This window comes from Sciurus carolinensis, chromosome 14, assembly GCF_902686445.1.
Source record: "Sciurus carolinensis chromosome 14, mSciCar1.2, whole genome shotgun sequence".
Lineage (NCBI taxonomy): Eukaryota > Metazoa > Chordata > Mammalia > Rodentia > Sciuridae > Sciurus > Sciurus carolinensis.
This window is the reverse complement of record NC_062226.1, coordinates 870,121-885,171: the sequence shown is the minus strand read 5'-3', so window position 1 is coordinate 885,171 and position 15,051 is coordinate 870,121. Positions and strand designations below refer to the sequence as shown.

At 63.8% G+C, this 15,051-nt stretch overlaps 2 protein-coding genes across 9 annotated transcripts; both read left to right on the top strand.

The window, feature by feature from the left end:
- The first annotated feature begins 168 nt into the window (after positions 1–168).
- C8g (complement C8 gamma chain) lies at positions 169–3,131 on the top strand. Of its 3 annotated transcripts, none has more exons than XM_047525361.1 (7): positions 169–444; positions 539–675; positions 780–850; positions 924–1,031; positions 1,270–1,371; positions 1,477–1,479; positions 1,559–3,131. In XM_047525361.1, the coding sequence occupies exons 1-7, from the start codon at positions 310–312 to the stop codon at positions 1,570–1,572; spliced, it is 570 nt and encodes a 189-aa protein (XP_047381317.1). In that variant the 5' UTR covers positions 169–309; the 3' UTR covers positions 1,573–3,131. The 3 variants fall into 3 exon arrangements, with proteins under 3 accessions (XP_047381317.1, XP_047381316.1, XP_047381318.1); XM_047525360.1 differs by having other exon boundaries at positions 1,441–1,479; XM_047525362.1 differs by lacking the exon at positions 924–1,031 and having other exon boundaries at positions 1,441–1,479.
- Positions 3,132–4,901: 1,770 nt separating this feature from the next.
- On the top strand, positions 4,902–9,148 carry Lcn12 (lipocalin 12). 6 transcript variants are annotated; one of them, XR_007104847.1, is made up of 6 exons: positions 4,905–5,426; positions 5,964–6,100; positions 7,373–7,449; positions 7,512–7,628; positions 7,745–7,842; positions 8,029–8,044. XR_007104847.1 is itself a non-coding variant. In XM_047523672.1 (5 exons), the coding sequence occupies exons 1-5, from the start codon at positions 4,920–4,922 to the stop codon at positions 8,052–8,054; spliced, it is 885 nt and encodes a 294-aa protein (XP_047379628.1). In that variant the 5' UTR covers positions 4,902–4,919; the 3' UTR covers positions 8,055–9,148. The 6 variants fall into 6 exon arrangements, 5 of the variants coding, with proteins under 5 accessions (XP_047379628.1, XP_047379629.1, XP_047379626.1 ...); XM_047523672.1 differs by lacking the exon at positions 7,373–7,449 and having other exon boundaries at positions 4,902–5,426; positions 8,029–9,148; XM_047523673.1 differs by lacking the exon at positions 8,029–8,044 and having other exon boundaries at positions 7,745–7,856.
- Positions 9,149–15,051: the final 5,903 nt, after the last annotated feature.

Genomic DNA, 15,051 nt, shown 5'->3' with positions numbered 1-15,051 from the left:
GGACGTTGGTAGTCTAAAGGCGATAGATGCGCAAAGTGGTGAGCACTGACCTCCAGTGGAAATCGAGGTTGCAGGGATACATGGACAAGGAACCAAAGGTCAACCAGAACTTTGTATCCAGGACACAGTGCCGGGTTCCTGCTGAGGCCTGGCTCCTGAGGAGGCTGGGAGGACCGTGGCCCAGGGTGGGGGTTTGGGGAGGCAGGGGACAGCCGTGGACTTCCTGGGCTGGGCTTCCGGTGGCACTGGACAGTGGACTCTGACCTGGGACACTGCTGCCCTTGGCCTCCCCACACTGCCACTGTCACCATGCTGCCCCCTGGGACCCCACTGCTCTTGACCCTGCTGCTGGTGGCCAACTCACTGGGCCAGAGGATTCGGCCCCGCCGGCCCCCAACCCTTGTCAGCACCATCCAACCCAAGGCCAGGTTCAGTGCCCAGCAGGTTAGAGCTGGGGACAGATGGAGGGCGGAGGGAGTGGGGCAGGAGCTTGCCCAGCCCCGCGGTGTCCTGGAGTCCCTCTGGTGCCTGACCTCAGTTTTCAGGGACATGGCTCCTCGTGGGTGTGGGCTCTGCCTGCCGCTCTCTACAGGAGCAGGGTCACCAGGCTGAGGCCACCACACTGCACGTGGCTCCCCAGGGTGCAGCCATGCTCATCAGCACCTCCCGCAAGCTGTGAGTCCCCACATGACCTGCCACCCTTGCCCCCGCCCTGCTGTGGTCCCGCCCAGGCCGGGGTCCCCTGTGCCTGGCGTCTCCTCCACTCCCCCCCACCCCAGGGATGGGGTCTGTTGGCAGGTGCGGCAGCTTTACAGAGACACAGGGGTCCCCGGCCGCTTCCTGCTCCAAGGTGAGGTGCGGGCAGCTGAGAGGGTGCAGGGCGGCAGGCGGGGTGGGGGCTGACATGCGTGGCTCTGCCGCAGCCCGAGGTGCCCGGGGCCCTGTGCACGTGGTGGTCGCTGCGACGGACTACCAGGGCTTCGCCATTCTGTACCTGGAGCGGGCAAGGCAGCTGTCTGTGAAGCTGTACGGTGTGTGGTGGCCAGTGTCCACTCAGGCACTCGGGCTCTGCACGTGCAAGGGCCTCCCTTCCCCCTCCCACCCTGACCTTCCTGTGCTGGTGCCCAGGGAGGAACTGCTGCAGATGGGCTTGGTGTGGGGGTTGGGGTGGGAATGGGCACCGCCAGCCAGTCCTGCCCGCACCAAGACTGTGCCCAGAGCACCCTACCCTGCCCGCACCAGTGCCCAGTGGCCCTGTCTGTCCCACAGCCCGCTCGCTGCCTGTGAGTGGCTCTGTCCTGAGTGTGTTCGAGCAGCAGGTCAAGGGAGCCAACCTGACTGAAGACCAGATCTTATACTTCCCCAAGTATGGTGAGTGTCCCCAGCGGGTCCCCTCCTGGCTGACATACTGCCCCCTCTGACTACCACCTGGGCCTCCAGGTTTCTGCGCGGCTGCCGACGAGTTCCATATCCTAGATGGTGAGTGGGCCGAGGGGTAGCGGTCACTGGCCTCAGTGGGGTTCCTTCCGGCCCCTGCTGAGCCTCCCGTCTGCTGCAGAAGTGAGGAGGTGAGGCCTGTGAGACCCTCGATGGTGGACCTGCTGCCCTCCTCGGCACCCAGAGCAGTGCAGCCACATAGGGCCCTGCGCATCTGCCCCTGGAAGCCGCCTCCACCTGGGAACTCATTAAACATCACACTGGACCCCTGACTCCTTTTGGTGCCTGCTAGCACTAGGGGGGAAGGTGGCTTGTTCCCCTGGCCATTTGAGAACTGCCCCCTCCAGGGAGTGGGGCTGGAAACATCTTCCTAGAAGCACCTGGGCCCTGACTTCCCCTGGGCCTCAGTTTCCCCCTGCTGTGAAGCCCGGCTCTGCAGGGGCTGTGCTTCCCTTACCCCATGCTAGCCTCTGGGCTGCCCGTCTCCAACAGCCTACTGGGCCCCAGGGCCCTGCCCAGGTGCACTTACCTGAGGAGAACACAGCTCCTGCCCGGAGGTCTTGGCCTCATATCCCTGACCCCCTCCCGGAAGCTGAAGAGCCAGAGGCCTAGGGGCCCCTGTGGCCTGCGGCAGGACAGCCCTGTCAGAGATGGGCAGAGGGGTACCTTCACCATCACGGGACATGGTGCCTGGCTGAGCTGAGCCGTTGTCCCTCTTAGGAAGATGTGAGGCCTGATGTCCTGTACTCTGTGAGCCAGGGACTCCTGGGAGCAGGACTGGCCACAGGGTGCCCCTTGCCAGGGAGATTCTGGGGGGAGGGAAAACAGTTGAAGCAGAGAGGTGGAGGTCTCTGGGGGTGAGCTAAGGTGGGCCTGGGACTCTGGACACAGGAGGAACCCCTGACGGGCCGGGCAGCCCCCAGAGCTCACACCCAGAGTCCAACCAGGTCACAGGCAGGGTGGTGGGTGGGGCAGGACCTTGGAGCTGGGTCCCTTGCTCAGCATGTCCTCCCTTCTAGTGTCCGCCTTGCCTCGGGCTGTGGGGGGACCCAGGGTGCTCAGTGAGCTTTGGGCCACAGAGAACGGGAACAGCATTGGGGGTCTGGAGCAGCCTTGCCTGCGGCCCAGCCCAGGGAGCACAGAAGGCCTCAGGCTGGGTGGGGGCTACAAGGAAGAGCAGCCCTCCCACAGCTCCACATCCTGCGGGTCCCCTTGCAACCCCCAGTGGCCCTGTGCAGCTGGACTCGGGAGGGTGGATAAGTGGGGCTGGAGGGAGTAGGAGGCAGGGCCAGAGGGACAGGGCCACAGAGGACTGCCCCCAGCTCCATGTCCCAGAGGCCCAAAAAATAGGGACCCCAAGGGCAACCATGTCACACGGGGCCCTGAAGAAAGACCCTGAGGGCTCCGGGCCCCAAGGAGCCTCCTCCAGCCTGGCAGTGTCCCCAGACAGGAGCTGCGGCTCCCGAGTGAGCCTGCTAGTCTTTCTGTTCTGGGGAGGCGCCGAGGCCCTCTGAGAGCGCCAGTGGCCTGGACCTGCGAATCTGCCATGGGTCTGGGGGCAGTTGACCAAGGCGACTTGGTTCCTTGCAGGGGACTAGAAGATGCAGCGACTAGAATCGACACACATTTCATTTTCATAAATTCATGATTTCATAAAATTAACAAGCTCCAATTAAATGTTCAAGCATTAGGTTAAATAATGATAGCTCCACGTGCGTCTTTTTTACTTAAAACTATTTCTTGTAGTTTGTACTGTGCCTTTGAATTCTGATAGGTGGTTTGCAACATCAAGAGAAAATCTGTTTTAAAGATCTGTGGGCACGAATGATCAGCTGGTCGTCTCTTCTGAGACCTGTGGCAGGGAGGGCGCTGGAGGGCCTGGGAACAGGCGGGGGCTGCGCCGCGTGCGACCTATCTGGTGTGAGGGACTGTTTCTGGGTCCCAGTGTCCTGGTTCCATAGGCAGGATGGGTGGCCATGGGCAGTCACGCATCTGCCCTCCTGCCCACAGGCACTGGAGGGGCAGGTGGTCGGGCCCCACAGGTGGGACAAGCTCCTCCTCCATCCCTCCCATGTCCCTGGGAGCTGCTGGGAGCAGGTATGGGCAGTGCCAGGAGTCTTCTGGGAGGGAGGAGACAGGGCAGGTGCTGAAGGTCACTTGTCCTCCTGGCAGGTTAGGAAGGGCAAGATGAAGGCCCATGGAGGACCGAGGGGACAGGCAGGAAGTGGGGGAACAGCGAGGAGCAGGAGGAGGGGTCCTGGAGCAGGGAGGGGTACGGGTGGTGCAGTGGGGGTGTGCTGGGCTCCGAGCGGGCCAGGGCTGGGCCGGGGCTGGGCAGCTCCCCTCCCTGTCAGACCCTCTGCCCCAGGCTGGCCTGCCCCTCCCGCAGTCTCCCGGGAGTGCTCTGCCTGCCTGTGTCCTGGCCTTGCGGGTAGCCCTTGTCAGCTCCAGGACACCCTAGGAGCCCAGACCCCACTCTGGCCCCTAAGACACGGCAGGTGGGACCGTCCTGCCATGTAACAGGGACTTCCTGCCCGGCTTGGGTAAGCACACCTGGGGCACCCGACTGGCGGTGGGATCACCTGCATCCTTTGCCAGTCACAGCAAAGGCAGGAGCAGCCACCCTGCAGCTGTCCCTTGCCCAGTCCAGGACGTTCCTGGAAGGGCAGTGGGGCGCAGAGGTCAGCAGCGGCTGCCAGCGGCCCCGCGACACACATGGAGCCTGAGTGGGCCTGGCGGGGCTGGAGTGGCACATGGCGTCTGGAAAAGGACATGGCCCCGCCTGGCCTCTGCAGCTCTGGGGCTTTGTGCAGCTCGAGATGGCCAGGGAAGGCCCGGTCATCGCAGGGCCCTGCATGGGTGTGTGTCCGTATGGAGGGACCAGCTGTCTCTGTACTTGGGACATGCTAGTGACCACTGCTCCCCAAATTGCCCCAGAGTGCCCTGTGACTAAGACAGCACTGGGAAGGGGACAATGACTGGCCAGGCTGAGAGTGGGGCCAGGGGCTGCTGACCAGGCCCCCAGTAGGCTCCAGGAGATGGAGAGTGGAAAGTGGCTTCCGCAACCTCAGGGTAGAGAGGGGTCTTGGTACCTGGATCACATGGTTCTCTTCCTGGGTAACCAGTCAGAGCACAGCAAGCTGCCCTCCTGGCCAGGCCAGGGCAGGTCCAGCCCTGAAACCTTCAGCTTTGGTGGTGGGGCTCCTGCCCAGGACTGCTTGCCAAGGCCAGGGACTTCCTGGGATGGCCCACCTCCCCTGTGAGCAGGGCTGGGAGAGGGAGGAAGTGGCCAGGACTGGGGGCTTACAGGTGAGGCGCCCTATTGGGCAGGTGCAACCAGGCCATAGCGTCCCTGGTCCCGCAATGAAGGAGCCAGCTCTGCCCACCTCAGCTGCCAGTGTGGTGAGAGGGAGGAGCGTCCAGAGAGGGGGCATTTGCTTCCCAGGCCTGACTTCCAAGGGTACCAGGGCAGCTGGAAGCCAATGTCTGTCCAGTCCTCCCTGCTAGACCCTTTTTGGGCAGGACCCTGGCAGAGGGAGAGCCCCTGCTGTGCAGGTCCCTTTGGAAGTCCAGGCTGCCTCCCCTCCCTCTCCCGCGGGCCCACCCACGCTCTCCTGGCTGCAGGCCAGCTGGCTGTGCCACCCACCCCGTGTTGGCAGAGGTCCTTGTGGGGCCCTGGGGGCTGGCCGAGCTCTGTGGGGCCATGCTGTCTGCCCAGGACAGGACATTCTGTGGTAGGAGGGGTCATCAGGGCAGGGCTGGCAGGGTCCTCTGACCCTCCCTTTGTGGGACACTTGAAAGGGGGCTGGGAGCAAAGAGGGATCCAAAACCAGGCCCAGCAGGCCTTCCATGCCCTCCTGCCTGGGACTCAGGGACCCCAGGCAGGGGCAGGGTCTGCAGAGGGACCCACCTGCCTGCCCTGTTTCCCGCAAGACTGCCCTCCACACCCGCCTCTCCTGCCACACCCCCTTGGGAGGGGCACCCGCCAGGTGAGCCATAAAGAGGTCCCTCTGGGGCCAGTGGCTACCAGGATGAGCCCTTGGTGTGTCTTGTTGCTCTCACTCACCCTGCCCGAAGCCCTGCAGGGGCAGGACCCAACCCCCAGGCCACACATGGCCAACTTCCAAAGTGAACAGGTACAGGGTCTCTGAGGGAGGGGGAGGGGAGGCAGTGGGCTGGGACCCAAGTTCAAGTTCATGGAGGGGGAACACACAAAGGCTGGCGGGCACTGCTCTCGGGCTCCCCTGGCCTCCAACAGGAAAGGACCCTGACAGACCTTCCTGGGCCACCAGCTCCCTCCCATAGCTCCCACTAGTTGCACCCTCTGTACATGCGGGGAAACTGGGGCTGCAGAAGGCCCCTGGCGATTGGCTAGGTCCCCCAGTCCCTGCCAGATCCAGGACAGTCTGTGCCGCCAGTGCCCTTGCTGCAGGCCGGATGCTGGGCAGCCGCCTGGGTGGGATCCTGGTTCAGCGCTGTCCCGGGCGTGGGGGAGGGGACTGTTGGCCTGCCATCCTGCCCTGTAGTTCCAGGGGCAGTGGTTCGTCCTCGGCCTGGCGAGCAACACCTACAGACGGGAAGACCGGGCTCTGCTGAATTCCTTCTCCACGACCTATCAGCTCAACAAAAAGGGCCACTTTGAGGTCTCCAATGCCATGACCCGGTAAGCGGGGTGTCCTGTGGTCTGAGCAGCTGAGGATCTGGGTCCTCTCTCCCAGGAGCCATCAGGGGCTCCGTCTCACCACGGGCTGCGTGCCACGTCCTGAGGCCTCTGTCCAGTGCACAGGCTGCGCAGTGACTGGCTGACCCAGCCCAGCATGCCCGGAACGGGCAGTGCATGTGGATCCCGCTGTGGCTGGACTGCGGTCGGTTCTGCCCACCCCGCCTGACTGTCCAGGCAGGTTGCCATCCCTATCAGGCAGCGCCAGAGTTCCCACAGGTTCCCAGGCCACAGAGGGACTCTGGGGGCAGCCTCTGACCGGCCCTTCTGGAGTCATGGCTTCTCCTGAACCAGAAGCTGCGCCTGGGGCCACGTGGGCCCACGTGCTCTCGGGGGGCCTACCTGGATAATGAGGAGAAGCAGCTGGCTTTGATGGACAGCCTGTGGGAACCCCGAGGGTGCCGGGGACAACAGCCTCTCCCTGCAGCCCCTTCCTGGCCTGCAGCCCTGCTTCCTGACCTGGCTGGCTTGCAGGGGAGAAAGAGGGCCTGGTGACTTCTCTGGTTAGGGCTCTTGGAGTCCAACTAGCACCCGCAGATCACTGAAGTGAGGGGACTTTGCCACACAGGCCGGGGAGCCGAGGCCGAAGCATCCCAACCTCTGGGGACTGGGAGTTGATCAGCCCCAGGAGACCGGGGGTCACCTGCGCAGGGCTGGCTGCGTTCAGAACCCCTCACAGGGCCTCAGATTCCTGGGGGTCTTGCTTGCCTGGGTTGGGTCCAGGATTGATGGGCTGGGAGTTGGGGGCTGGGGGAGCAAGGGGTCAGGCCTGGCCCGCCTGCCCACGCAGCTCCTCTGAACAAGCACGCTCCTGGGAAGCCCTCCACCCTGGGTGCTTTCCTACGGCCCAGGCAAGTGGCACGCAGGGTGGCCAGCCTAGGCCAGTGATGGTCTGCCCTGGGTCCTCTATGCCCCACCCCGCACCTTCTGGCCTCAGCTCCAGCCTTGCTTGGCCAAGCCCGGGGCTCGTGGGCTGGAGTCCAGCCACGCTGCCCGGAGCGGGGCTGACCCAGAAAAGGCTGTTCTTCTCTCATTGCCCCCTGTGGACTGGGGCCTCCTTGTCAGGCCAAAGGGCAGCTGCCTACGTGTGGACCGGGCAGGGCTGCCAAGTGTAGACCGAGGGTCCAGGGCTAAGGTTGCCAGCCCAGGAATAGGTCTCCCGGGGGCCTCGGGCTGGGCCAGCCAACTTCCACAGCCCCCCCTGCACCCCCGCAGGGGCAAGCGCTGTGACACTTGGTCTTATGTGCTGACACCGGCAGCCCAGCCTGGGCATTTCACCGTGGACACCAAAGGTGAGGCTGACGTGGGTGGGAGGCGGGCGCTGGCCAGGGGACTTGACGCCTGTGCCCCTCAGAGCCTGGCACGTTCAGCGAAGACGTCCAGGTGGTGGACAGCGACTACACCGCCTCTGCCCTGCTGCTGTCCGTCAGACGGTCGGGCGGCCAGGCCATCATCAGGATCAGCCTGCTGGGTGAGCCCTAGCCTGGCCCGGGCCCTGCGACAGCCCTGGTGGCGGCGGGGGACCAGGGACCCGCCCACCACCGAGCTGGGTGGCTAAGGGATTTCATGCGTCTCGGGCACAGGCAGAAACTGGAACCTACCCCTGGGGACGCTGAGACGCTTCGCCTGCCTGGTGCAGGCTCAGGGCCTGACGAGGGACAACATCGCCTTCCCGGCTGCGCTGGGTAACGGTGGGAAGGGAGCAGGCCGGCTGGGGGCATGCAGCACGCTGAGGCACATCCCTGGCCCTCCCTCCTGGCACCCATCCCTCCCGCCCCAGGCCACCTGCCTGCTCCCCTCATTGGCGTCCCTCCTGGGCTTTGCACACTGGTTCTCCCTCATCTCTGTGCTGCTGTCCCTCACCCCTGCAGACCAGCTGCCCGAGCCTGCCTGCTGAACGTGCCTCCCCTGGCCCTACCCCTCCTCCACTGTCCACATGAATAAAGGCACTGTCCAGGACCCAGAGTGCCCGACGTGGCCTTGGGGTCGGTGAGAGGCAAGGGCAAAGGGGCCCGGGGCAGGGCAGGGTCACAATGGGCCCTCCACCCCAGGACGGGCCCCCAGCTGTGTACCTCTCCAGGCAGAGCTCAGGGCCGCCATGAGGGGCTACATGGGGCCAGGGCACCCCTGAGCACGCAGGCAGGGCGGTCAGGGCCCAGGACAGGAGCAGGCCTCAGGTGGAGGACCCAGACTGGGAGGGTGGAGGTGGTGGGGCTTCCTCTCTGGGGAGTGGGGATGAGCAGCCCTAGGCCTGGCCCCCACAGGCTGTAGAGAGGCGTGGGGAGTCACAGAAGGTTCCGGGCCACGAGCCAAGATCCCCACCCCAGCCCTAACCATGCACACCTGTGAGGTGACGGTCCACCCGCTGCCTTCTGCCCCACCCAGCCCACAAGGGCAGCCCCCGCTCAGCCCTCGTCTTGGGTCTCAGCCCCACCTCGCACCGGGCAAGTGGAGCAGGTCACCACCCAGGACCAGCCAGGTGGCTGGCCCTGCAGTCCCCGGCCTTGCTAGACAGCAAAAAACATCCAGAGACGGCCCACCCGGGGCCTGACCGCACTACCACTCAGGAGGGGCCTGTTTAGAAATCCCTGTGAAGGCAGACCTCCCCCCTGGGCAGTTGAGCCAGTTCTGGACACACTCCCTACTGGGCAGCTGGTGCAGGACCCAGGAAGTTTCTGGAATGGGATTGGGGCAGGGTCCGCATAGGCCCTGTGCCATCCCTGATAAGCCCGACATGACCAGCCCCATCCGGATGGCACCTCAGCGGGGCTGACCACACCATCCCACGTGGCATGTACCTGGCTGCCCGTCGCAAGCTGCACGCGGAGGAGCAGCCTCTTGGTCCTTCCTTCTGTCCCAGATACTAGATGGCATCTGCCACAGAGACGGCTGTGAACGCCTGTCTGCTGTGTGATTGCATGGGTGCACGGTGGTGGTGAGTCTGTGGAGCCGGGGGTGGGGTGGAGGTGAATGGATGGGGTGGTGGATGGATCCCTGGGCATGGCGAATGATGGATGATGGCAGATGGGTGGATGTTTAGATGGACGGGTGGGTGTGGTGGATGGTGGTAGGTGGGTGAGCGGGTGAATGATGGACAGGTGGGTGGGTGGCAAGTGGATGTTGCAAGGAGGTGGCAATGGTGATGGGTGGGTGGTGAGGCGTGTGGGGTGGAGGGTGAACGATGGTTGGTGGGTGAGTGATTGGACAGATGGCTGGCTGGTGGTGGGTGGATGGTGAGGGACAGATGGACGAGGAAGGTGTCGGTGAACGGGAGGGATATGTTGTGCTCTTTGGTGCTGTCAGAAGCCTCAGGTTAGAGGCAGTGAGCTCTTCTGGACTGAGGTGCGTGGGGAGGTCCCGTGCATGTGCTGACCAGGACGTGGCCTTGGGGTCAGGAGCCTTCAGCCACCTTGCTGGAGTCCACCCTGGAGACCTGGGAGGGAAGGAGGTGTCTTTGGGCAGAAGGGCCGTGCCTGGGTGGTCCTTCCCACTTGCGCCCAGGAAGGATCTCTGCCCTGTGAGGTGGGCTGGCCTGGCTGGACCGGCCCCTAACCACCCCGTTGGCTCCTCTGGCCCTGGCAGGAGGAGGCTGTGCATTTCTGTTGGCTGATTCCCCTGCCCCACCCCAGCGAGGTGTGGGCATGCCTCTCTCCCAGAGGTCCCCAGTCCTGGGCAGAGCCCGTCTTCTGTTGGTGGCCAGCCCTCGTGTGTGATTCTGGGTTTTGGTGGCGGCTGCCACCGCCTCCCCTTGCCATGTCTTCTCCAGGCGTGCACCTGCCTGCTGAGCGCAGTCCTGCTTCCTGTCTGAGGGAGCCCCTCCCAGCCTGCCTGCGGGACACTGCGGCTGAGCCAGGCACAACCAGAGCAGCCTGCCTGCCCCTGTGTCACTCGCTGGAGTCCAGCCAAGCAGCCCTTGGGTTGGGGCCTCCTGCTGGCCCTTCTTGGCCAGGTTCCCAGGTCTTCTATTATGGAGTCCCTCCCAGGACACCATTTGGGCCTGCTGGGCCAGCAGCCAGCCTGCCCCTCCCACAGAGCAGGGCCAGTGAGGAGCAGGTGGGCTGTGGGTGGAGTGGTCGGTGCCAGGGGCTCATCCATGGCCCTGGGTTGGTCTTTGTGCCTTTGGTGCCCACGGACCCCTGGCCTTGGCCCTGATGGGTGAGGGGTCTGACCTGCCTTGAGACAGTCTGTCCTCAGCCATACCGACCGAGTCTCCACCAAGGTCGCAGGGAGCTGCCCCAGGCAGCTCATGGGGCCGGAGTGCCTGTGCCCCTCAGTTGCCGAGAGTCAGCAGGTCTGGGCTGGGCAGGTGGAGGCCAAGCTCAGGAGCGTAGGCCGGCTGTGCCCAGGCTGAGGGGACTGCAGGCTGCTGGCCAGGAGGCCAAGACCTGCCTGGGAACCTCCAGCAGCCACATCCGTCTCCTTGGGGCCAGAAGGTGGCTTGAGGGAAGGGGTCCTTACACCCCCAGAGTGGCCATGGGCATGGTCAGAGTCCTGCAGGCCCGTGGTTCTGCTGGGGCGAGCCTCAGAGCCAGCGTGCGGGGCCAGCCTGGCAGGCACCCATGCAGCCAGTCGACCCGCTGCCCAGCTGCCCATTCCCGTCCCTTACCTGCAAGCAGCTCTGCAGACACTCGCCCCACTGTCCCTGGGACCCTCAGACCTTGTTCCTGGCCGCCCAGGGCCTCTGGCCCGCCTCCTCTCCCTCCGGCCCACCTGGCAGCTGACAGCACGCAGCGACCCTGTGGACTGTCCCCACAACACCTCTCAGAGGACACCTGTCTTCCTGAGGCCCCAGTGCAGGGCCCCCTCAAGAACCTGGAGGAGCCAGGACTGGACCCAAGCAGCTGGGCGGGGACCTGGCCTCGTGTGCCCCAGGTGCAGAGGGACAGCTGCCTGACTGGATGCTCCTGCCCTTGCCAGTCCCTGGATGGGTCAGAGAACAACTGAAGCTACTTTATCCCGTGACACCCAGAGCTTGGGACTAAGGACACAGTGGGCCCATGAGGACGGAGACACCCTGGTGTCTGGGGCTCTGCACACCAGCTACACCTGGGCCTGTCCAGGCACAGACACAGAGGCCACTTTGGAGCTCAGGCCCTGGGTCTGTGCCTCTGAGAACAGTGTGCCCTCTGTCTTCACCCAGGACTCTGTCCCCAGGGCATTGCTGCCAGGGCGCCTGAGGCATTCAGATGCTTGGAAGGCAGGCCCAAGTCCGGTAGCCCAGCTGACCAGCTGGCAGCCGAGCAGTCCACAGCCCTGGGTGGGATGTTCCAGGGAGAGCAGCCCCAGCCCACAGGGGGGGGATGGCCCCCAGGCCTGGGTCCCATGGCACAGGCTCTTGGGACTCTTTGAAACCCAATGTCTGCTGGGCTTGGCCAGGAGTCGTGGGGAGAAGCCAGGCCAGGCCTCCAGATGGGCAGGAGGGGCTGCTGAGGGACTCAGGGAGGGGACTCAGACTCAGGACACATCAGGGACAGCTGACCTTGGGGTCCCACGACTCCCCTCCAACTGTGAGGGGAAAGGTTGAGACACCATCTCCAACTCTTCTGTCCAGACCTGGGCCCCTGTGCATGCACACACAGGCACACACACACACACACGCACACACAGGCACACGCACACACAGGCACACACACGCACATACATGCACATACATGCACGCACACACACATACATGCACACACATGCATGCACACACACGCACATGCACACGCATGCGCACACATGCACACACAGGCAGGAGGCCCAGGACAGAGGGGAGGGGGAGGAGGAGGAGGCCAAGACTAGGGATCCAGAGCTGGACAGTGTGTGGAGCCATGAGGTGCAGGCATGGTGTATGGGGGGACAGGGCCCAGTCCCCCTTGAAAGATTCTCAGGCCTGGTGGGCAGGGTTCTCAGACAGAAGGGCTCCTGGGAACCTCCTGGATGTCCACCCTAGTGCCTAGGCCTAGAAGCTGAGCCACAGGTGGGTGGTGGGTTGGCCAGTGCTGTCCCCTCTGCTGACCTGGACTGTGCCTGCACTGAGGTCAGGCTGTGCAGCTGGTTCGGGAGCAGGAAGAGTCTTGCTGGAGCCAGGAGTGTCTTCTCCAGCCCCCAGGCCAACTCCAGGTGTGACCTGGACTGCATGGCCCGCCCGGCATGAGTGACAGTTGTCCCACCACCTCACGCAACAGAGGGCAGCAGCCCTGTGAGTCTGTTCAGAAGCTCCCACTGGACCTGGATGCACAGTGGGCAGGTGGGAGGCTGGCCAGGCAGGACAGGAGTGGGATGGGTGCTGTCTGTCTGCCTGGGTTGGCCTGTGCAGGTGTCTGCCTCTGCCAGTTCATCGGCCACCGCTGGACCTTGCCTGGTCATCTACGTCAGCCGCACCAGAGCTAGTCAAGTGAGTTGTGAAAAGGCGCACCCCCTACAGACTTGGATGAAAACTAAACAGAGAGAGATGGAGGGGCCAGGGACCTGGCCTGGGGGACAGGGGACAGGTGCACAGGGCACCACTGTCTCCTACAGAGTGATGTGCTCAGTGTAAGACACACAGCCAGATGAGAATAAAGCCAGAGGTACAACCAGAACCCAAGTGTTATGAATGATTAGCCCAGTACAGGGGCACATGCCTCTAATCCCAGTGCTACTGGAGACTGAGTCAGGAGGATCGCAAGTCAGAGGCCAGCCTCAGCAACTTAGGGAGGTGCTGTTTCAAAAAACATAAAGAAGGCTGAGAATGTAGCTCAGTAGTCGAGCACCCTTGGGTTCAATCCCCGGTGCCAAACCAAACCAAACCAAACCAAACCCAGAATGCTGGGTTTTAGTAATTATAACAATGTGTCTTTGGCCCTGAATAGGCCACACACCCACATCATGGCTAGACAATGTCGGCCCTAATTGCTCAGCTTTGATTGCTACGTGGAGACTGGAGGCTGGAGGCGTGGAGGCCTGTCCTGGCTGCTCCCCAGCAGGCTCACCGTAGTTCCGTGTCCTTGGCACTGTGGTCATGGGCTCTGGTCACAATGTGCCTCCTGACGTGCCAGCGGGGGACCTTACAAAAGATGGGCAAGATAAGACCATGAGGCACTTGTGGCACCGTGGGCAGAAGGTGCCATCCTTCAGGAACGGAGGAGCCCCACGTCCCTCTTGTGCCCCAGCACCAGCCAGGCTGGGGCGCGGGCACGCAGGTCTGGGCTGGTGGCCCCAACATGCGTCTCTGGAGGACATGTGTGGGGACCAGGCAGCTCAGCACTGTCACAGAGCAGCTTCCTGCTACAGAGCTGGCCACCACTGGACAGGGCTCCAGAGGGACAGAGGTGCTACTTTCCAGGGATGCACTGGGGGTGTCATGAGAACCAGGTGCGACTGTCCAGCCCCCCACCTCTGGACCTCCCTGGAGGCATCTCCTGGTGGACCTTGTGTCACACATCCCGTCTCCGGTGTGCACTCTGGTATCTTGGTGACCTAACCCACTGCCCAGAAGAGCGAGCTGGGGACGGTACAGAGGGAGGTGGCAGGAGGGCAGCGGGAAGGAGCGATGGTGGGGAGGAGGAGGAAGAGAGCTGGAGAGAGCAGCCAGCCTTCAAGGGAAGAGGAGCGTCACAGCAGAGCCTGAAAAGTGGAGCTGGCAGCAGGGGCACGTCCTGCCCCAGTTGAGGGTCAGACGAAATGGGAAATGTCTCACAGCCCTGGAAACCTGTGGCACTGACAGGAGAAGAGTGGGCAGATCAGAGGCAGAGTCGCTGCCGCGGGAGCCCAGGTGGCGAGGGGCCACCGCGCCCCTGTGGATGAGGCTCAGAGGGGCCGCCCAGGCTGCTGGAGGAGGCCATGGCCCCGTGGGCCTCCCATACGCTGCCCTGGACACTGTGGGTGAGATGCTGGGCGTCCTAGCCACCTCTGCTGGACCACTAGCAGGGCAAGCTCTTCCTCTGGGTCTCTGCGGACAAGGGACCAGGGCAAGGGAAGGGCCGCCTAGCCTGGCCCGACCCTGGGCTGGACCCCTCCTCTCACCGCCTCACACTCGAACACTCGAGCACAGTGAAGGTGGCCTAGCTCCTCCCAGGGAGACCCCCATCCTTCACCCACGAGAGGGGCTCTTGTTCCTGGCCCCGAACCAGGACTGCTGGTCTCAAGTCCCTGGCCCCTCCCTCGGGGCCATTCACCCCTCAGCTCCAGTTCCGCTGCGTAGTCTGTTTCCGAGGCTGAGGCTGAGGCTGAGGCTGAGAGCTGAGCTCCACGGCCGGCGTAGTGATGCCCAGGGAGGGGCTCGCACAGAGCAGAGTCCAGGAGGCTGCCCTCGCAGCCAGAGGCCAGAGTCTCCATCTTTGCCCCATTTACTTTCTCCTTGCCGGGGACAGAACTGGGGCCTGGTGCAGGCCGGTCACTGAGCCACCTGGGCACCCAGGCAGGGCTTTCACTGGTGAGGAGTCCGAGAAGCCCAGAGGGACTTCCCTTCTTGGACCTCCCACCTTGGAGGGTTTCGGTTTCCGTGACCTTCGCCCTGGGCCTGGAGGTGCCAGAGGCACCTGGGCACTCGGGAACCCCGGCTCCGCACTCACGCGCCTCGCCCACTACAGCGGCCCCCGGCTGGGTGACTGGGGTGGGTCTCAGTCAGCTCAAGATGCCTTTGGATGCTGATGGCTTTGGTGGTATGAAGCCCCCAAGTCACTAGGCGTAGGCAAAGCTGGGCAGGAAGCAAAGCCCTGTGAGTAGCTGGGCACCTGCCGGGAAGCTGCCCCTAGATGGCTCCGGGCCCTGGACTCTGGCTACGGGGACACAGCACCCTGCTCATATCCACATTCCCAGTCAGTCTGTCTGCCCTGTCCCTGTGGTCTGGAAACCACCCCTGCCACCTTCGGGTGCCGTGGTGGGGTCAGCGTGCCCATGGCGGAGCCCTGTGTGCCTGGCCGTGCAGA